The sequence below is a fragment of the Antechinus flavipes genome, chromosome 5, assembly GCF_016432865.1.
Source record: "Antechinus flavipes isolate AdamAnt ecotype Samford, QLD, Australia chromosome 5, AdamAnt_v2, whole genome shotgun sequence".
Lineage (NCBI taxonomy): Eukaryota > Metazoa > Chordata > Mammalia > Dasyuromorphia > Dasyuridae > Antechinus > Antechinus flavipes.
The window spans coordinates 293177701-293184660 of NC_067402.1; the positions used below are offsets into that span (position 1 = coordinate 293177701).

The 6960-nt window shown below is 49.5% G+C and overlaps 1 protein-coding gene across 1 annotated transcript in view; it reads left to right on the plus strand.

Annotated features, from left to right (window-relative positions):
- The window catches only part of IL17REL (interleukin 17 receptor E like), a 50867-nt gene extending 48923 nt beyond the window's left edge, over positions 1-1944 (plus strand). Inside the window, exons 16-17 of the mRNA XM_051962647.1 lie at positions 945-1002; positions 1238-1944. Of these exons, the coding sequence (XP_051818607.1) occupies positions 945-1002; positions 1238-1268 (89 nt within the window). The 3' untranslated portion in view covers positions 1269-1944. The remainder of the gene's footprint in view (positions 1-944; positions 1003-1237) is intronic.
- Positions 1945-6960: the final 5016 nt, after the last annotated feature.

Sequence of the window (6960 nt, forward strand, 5' to 3'; positions counted from 1 at the left end):
ATCACCCTCAACCTCCCAGGTGCCAAATCTTTACAAGAGATGTTCTCCTGGATTAACTCTGGATTCCCAATGTCGCAATTTAAACGTGGTGTCCAAGAGGAAACAGAATCCCCTAAATGCAATCCGACCTAGTCAGAGAGTATCAGAGACAGCAACTCCCTTCCCCTCTCCTGGATCCTCTGCTCTCTCATTACAGCCACGTTTTTTTGACTGCCTCATCTCACGGCTAGCATAGTGTTAAATCCGCAGCCCACTGGGACCCTCAGATCTTAGTCACTTCTTTCTTTCCTTTTGGGGACATCCACACAACACACATATACCCGGATGCTTAGGGACTGCCCGCGGGGGCACGGGAGCTGTCTCATGTCTGTCCCAGCTGGTCCAGATTAGGGCTGCCTTTGCCTTCAGAAGTGTTAGGGCAACAGAAAGAACTCTGGCCTTCGAGGCAGGAGCCCTGGATTTGATTTCCTGGCCAGTCACTCCCTCCCATGGCCTCTGGGGCAGGGAGCCTCGGGAGGGGGGCGAGGATGCTGTGAGAGAGGCCCTCCATAAAGCTGGCCCTTGCCACAGAGATGAGCAATAATATCGATCTACTCAAGCTTGAATGTGAAGGTGCCAAGGGCCTGCCTGTCCACGGGGAGCTGCCAGGATGGGGGGGAGGGAAGGAAGGGGAGCAGCCCTCCCGGAGCCCCCATTTGGGGGGTGCAGAGGGGCAATCCCCAAGCTCTGCCCTCAGAAAACTCTGTTTTTTGGAGGAGGTACAGAGGAGTAGTCCCCCAGGCTCTACCTCAGGGAGTTAATCATTAAGAAGAGACACACAGAGATTAGTGGGACCAGACAGGGTCTGACCCTGAGTTTAGCTTAGGGTTCTGACTTGAAGGCTGGGGATCCCCCTCCCCAGGTTCTGGCCTGGCCTTACGCAGAGCTCTCTCCTCTTCTCCCAGACAGTTCCTCTAAGAAGAAACATCGAGGGCTCCCTAACTCTCCTCTCAGCATCCACAAGTAGGTACCCAGGACTGGATTCTGTTGAGGGGGTAGAGCTGGGGAGACCTGAGAACATTTCAGGCCAAGCCAGGTGGCTTGGAGATGCCCCAGGTGGGGCAGGGGCTGTTTGGACCCATGGCCTCCCTGAGAGCTGCCTTCAGGAAGGTGGGGGAATGGGGGAGCCGTGCCCCACGGACTCAGGGCTTGGGTAGGGCAGCCCATTCATTGCCACCATCTTCAACTGTTTCTGCAGGTGGGAAGGAAGAGTTCTCGCTTCTCTGTAAGGATGGAGGCTAGTGTCCACCTCCTTTGCCAGTGCTCATGTCTCTTCTGGGCAGCCCCAGAGCATCCTTTGCCTTCTCCCAAGAACTCCTGCTGCTGGATGGTTCCCAAGGATGCCAGCTGCAGGCTGGGCCCCCTCACCACCAGAGCAGTGGCCCATGGACTTCCAGGTGGTCTCGGGGACTTGCTGTTGTCCTGATTTCATTGAGGGGCTGAGCAGACTCTCCAAATGCCCTGTTTCTTCCTCACCTGTTCCCCTTCCTGCCCACCTCCCCTCACCTCCTGTGTCCCTCAGCTCTGACGCTGAGGACCAAGTCCTCCTTTGTCACTAGAACCCGGGGCAGGAGCTCTTGAACATGATTGCCACTCCACCCCAAGACTGTAACCCGGAGCTTGTGGCTCAGTGAGGGGTAGGGGGGCTGCCCACCTGGGCCCCAGAAGCCCACAGGGTCCCCTCTCTGGTCTGTTGCTCAGATGCCCCCAGCCCCTTGGGATGCACACCAGCACGAGTGCAGTCTGGGAGCTCTGCCAGGCCTTGGGCACTGCCTTCTGCCCTGCCCAGCTGTCTGATCATCCGGCAGAGGGAAGGGTCCTGGGAGGCAGGAACTGTGTCATGTTTGACTTTGTATCTTGTATATGGCACGTAGTAGGAAATGAATAAACACTTCTTAAATCGAATGGAGTTGGTTGGGAAGAAAGGGATAGGGCTGACAAGTGAAGCTGATTAGGGTCTCCTCCACTGTCCCTTGGGGTGGGGAACTCCTCCATCTTTTCTTCAGCCTTTTCTTCAGCTCTGAGTCAGTGTCCCCCTGTGGTTGAGAGAATCTTCCTATTAATTCTCAGGGTGACTTACTTTCCCCCCTCTTCAAATCCTCCCCGGGCTGCTAGCGCAGCCAGTTTCCTGACCTCCCCCAGTCCCTCCTCAGTCTCTCCCAGAAAATCCAGGTGGCTCCCAGAAGAACTACCACGGTGGGAAGCACCTCCTGAGATAATCCCGTTGCCCTCCCACCCAGTTCTAATTATTGGAAGCTTCCTCCTCCCTTTGCATCTGAATACCCTGCTTCAAGTCCCTTCCCAACTTCCCGCTTTCACTCTGGCCCTGGGGGAACCAAGCCTTCTTCTGGGGGGACCTCCACAGCTTTCCAGACGCTGAGTCACCCTTCAGAGCGCTGAATCGTGGCTTCCAGGTGGATGATTAAGCCCTCCCTGAGCCGATCCCTCAGCTCCCCTGAGTCTTTGAAAGGCTAGAAAGAGAGAAAGGGACCTATGAACCAGGCACACGGGAGGAAGCTGCAAGAAGACCTGGGCTCGGTGTAAGAACCGTCCCTGACTCTGGGCTCTCCCAAATGGGAGGGGGGGGCCGCAGATCCCAAGCATCATTGCCCCTCACCTCGGGGGACTCCGGAACAATCGCTGCTTCCATGGGGGAGTCATATGCATGGGGAGGGGTGACTGTATTTCATCCTGTAAGATATGCAGAGTTTGCTAAGTGCTCAGAAGAATCCCCAAAGTTTTACAGAAACAAGCGCAGCCCATTGGACCCCCCCAGGAGGAAAAGGGACTTGGTATGGCTGTCGGATAGCCAGTGGCCACTCAGGCGCATCCCGAGCCCCTTCTGATGGGGACGTCCTATAGTTGGGACTCCCCTAGAAAGCAAACACGCTTCAGGGCTACTTAACATCAATCCCCTCCCCATGGGATATGCGCTCTCTAAATCACCCCTGGCTTTGCTTCCAAGTGAGAGGCACCCCGCAATCAGGAGCCTTTTCTTAGGGAGCAAAACGCCTCAGACCCCAAGATTGGCTTAAAGAACCACCAGTTAGATGTTCCTGACCATTGTCCACAAATCAGGCCACGTCATTTCTGCATCACGGTGCTTGGCAAAACGGCCAGGGGCCTGAGCCGGAGAAAGTGGCTGCTTAAACTCTTTCCTCCCAGGCCATATGCAGTAGCAGCCACCCTCAGTTCCTTGGATGGGGGGAGGAGATTGGGGGAACCACACGGATGAGGAAAAGGGAGCTCCAATAGAGACTGAGTTGTCAGCATGCTTTGGCGGGCTGCAAGACTGCGGACTCAGTTCCTCTTGACGAGTGTCATCCTTCTGAGTCCTGACCAACCGATCGTTTTGGACACAGCCCCGGCCACGGAGAGCTAATCAGGAATGCCGCGTCCTCTCCACAAGACGCCAGTGGTCTTGGCCACACTGTTTATGGGAAAATGACTCAAATACTCCCAGATAAGCCCGGATGCTGTCATCTTATCAAATTGATTAGGGGACCTCTCTTTTCAACACTTTCTTCCCAACCTTAATCAGGGGAAAGTTTCCTAACAATCAGGGCTCATCAAAAGTCTAATAGTTTTCTGAAGGACTGGCCCAAGGGTCTAATGGTCTCATAATTTAGCAGGTAATGAGCTCCTTGCCAGTAGACATATTTAAGCAGAGATTCAATGACTTCTTCGACTTCTTCCTCTTTCTCTTCCTCTTCCTCTTCTTCTTCTTCTTCCTCCTCTTCCTCTTCTTCTTCTTCTTTCTCTTCTTCTTCTTCTTCCTCCTCCTCTTCCTCCTCCTCCTTCTCTTCTTCCTTCTCCTCTTCCTTCTTTTGCTGAGGCAATTAGAGTTAAGTGACTTGCCCAGGATCACACAGTTGGAAAGTGTTAAGTGTCTGAGACCAAATTTGATTCAATAACTTCTTGCATCAGGAAAGATTCCTGCTTAGGTATGGATTGGGTTAAATCACTTCTAAGTTCCCTTCCTGCACCAATTCTCTAAGTCCTGAGCTTTCAAGAGTCCAAACTACTGATCAGCCAAAAACAACGGTTTGCTCATCATTTTCATCAATTGATCTGACTTCCTTAGCAGCCCTTGCCTCTGGTCCTTCCCCCTCTTAGATTTAGGAGGAATATTTGGGGAGTGGGTAAGTGACTTATCCAGGGACACAGAAAGTAAGAGATAAAATCCATGACTTCGTCAGGGTAGATGCCTGGAGATTTTTGGTGTCATTCTTCCACTTCCCTCAACACACACACACATACACACACACATCCTTAGGTCTTCAAGAAAGGACCCAAACTCAAGATAATGAACTCATGGAGATGAAAAAGGCACTAAATGCAATGCTGCTTAATCCATGCTTATGGCCCTTATCCAGTCTCTGTGGTTTTCCTGGGGCATTAATTAGTAGAGGAGGAAGATGGAAAAGAAGGAAGGCATTTATTTTCTGGCTGGGATGGAATTATCCCAGTGATTACTGGGTAATAGTAAATACTGAATAAATGTTGGTTGATTGATGGCCAGATGGGGATGGGGGGACAGGGTGAAGGTGAATGAAGCAGAAGCTGAGATACCATTCTATCACCCACCATTTCAGGAGTGTTTACTAGTCCTGCCAAAGCACACCACAGTCAGAAAGAGATCCGAAGTCAGCTCATGTGTAAAGTAGAGCAGAAGGAAAGCTTTAGCCAACTCAGCCGCCATCTTAGCCTTGGCAACCAGAGAATTGGATTAGGGCAGTAGTAGGGCAGGGAAATTACTTTTTTCTTATCTTCGTTGGTAACCTTGTGTTAGCTTCCTCAGATTGACTGCCAGAAGACCCAGGAAAGATTAAGAACTCTCAGGCTAGAGTATCGTTGACTTGGGCAGTAAGGATCAAAAGTAGAAGGAGGTTGGGGAAGTCAGTGGGACTCCCTCTGGTCACTACTGTCCGGTGCTGAAGGAAGAACCTGAAGGGTGTTTGCATCTGTTTCCTCGATATAGTCTCTGTTTTTATCTCTGTCTCTCTCCTTTCTCTATCTCTGTCTTTCAGGGTTTCTACATACATGTCATAATAATGATAAATGTTTCTCTAACACGTACTATGTGCCAGGTACTGTGCTAAGTCTTGACAATGATTTCATTTGATTCTCATGACACTCATTTCAAAAAGAAGGAAACTGAGGCAAATAAATTGACTTGCCTAGAGTCTCACAGCTAGATAGAATCTGTGTAGATGTATACAAAACATGTCCATGATGTTCTGGGTCTAGCTCTTCCATATAATTTATGACCTGCATATTCAGTAGTTAGTATTTCTTTTTTAAAAAATGAGGAAAACCAATGTGGGCCCTTTTCGATGAACTGAAATGGAAAAATATTAGTCCTACTCTCATTTTATTTTGTTGCTACCAGAGGATGGATAACAAAAGCTTGTTAAAATTAGGAATAAGATTATTGAAAATAGAAAGTAAATATCCCAACCCACTGTCCTTCAATAGAAAGCATTTGTGGGTGATGAGGTTGTCATGTGGTAGCCAGTGAGACATCTCGGAAAGGTCCACACAGAAGCAGGAGGGTCACAACCCTATAGTCCCACAGTGGGATGGAACTCAGAGGGCAGCTAGTTCAACAAGTGCCAGACAAGAGTTTGCCCTTACAAGTGCTCCTCCAGCCTCTGCAGAGTTTCCTCCCTGCCTGCCTCTCTTCACCTGTCCCTCTTTCCTTTCTCCCAGGTGAAGGGCAGAGAGTGGGGGCTTGCTTTTAGCAGTGATTGTGCATGAGTGGGGGAAGGATGGGGATGGGATAAGCAGGTGGCTACCCAGATCAGGAGAGGCTCCAGACAGCCTGGAGTGTTGGATGAGGGAAAATGGGGAAAGATCATATTCCAGTGTAACCATTTCAGTCCCTATCTGGATGGATGTTTTTGTGAGTCACATACCCGGAGGAAGCCGTGATCTCCTCCCACTGAGTCACAAATCTGGTTGGGACTTGGATGAGGAGCCTAGAGCTTGGAGTTTATCAAGTTTTCATTTCTTCAAACCAGATTGGGGAGAGAATGGGAGAAAGTGATTTGTCTAAGATCACACAACAACCAGGAAGTAGGAGATCAGGCAACCCAACTGAGAGGGCAATTAGTCATCACCAAGAGTGCTTTCCCCACCTCATCCTGACAAACGGGGGCCCTGCCTCTACTTGATCTCCAGCTTTGATGATGGGGGTCCTCCCTCCCATGGCATTCCATTCCAATTTTGGATATTTCCAAATGGTAGGAAGTTTTTCCTTTTAAGCTTAACTATGCCTCAAAACAACCCTTTCTCGCAGCTACACCCAAAGAAAGAACACTGGGAAATGAATATAAACTGCTTGCATTTTTGTTTTTCTTCCCGGGTTATTTATACTTTCTGAATTCAATTCTCCCTGTGCAACAAGAAAACTATTCGGTTCTGCACACATATATTGTATCTAGGATATACTGTAACCTATTTAACATGTAAAGGACTGCTTGCCATCTGGGGGAGGGGGTGGAGGGAGGGAGGGGAAAAATCGGAACAGAAACGAGTGCAAGGGATAATGTTGTAAAAAAAATTACCCTGGCATGGGTTCTGTCAATAAAAAGTTATTAAAAAAAAAAAAACCTTTCTCCTCCCATCATTCCCTGTTCTGTCCCCTGAAACAAAGCAGGACTTTCACACACAGATGCTTTCACAGAACTCCTCTGAGTATTTTTGAGGGCAGTTTTCATGTGGAGAATAGTTGAGGATCACACCAGTTATAAGTCCAGTTGTGGACTTACACATTTGGGGAGTTTGAAAGGGGGGAGGTTTGAGGAGAAAAGATGATGAGTTCAGTTTAGGCTGTCTATGGGACGTCCAACCTGAGATGTCCAGTGGGCATTTGGAGAAGGTAACCACAGATTCAAAGAAAGGGTAAGAATGGATAAG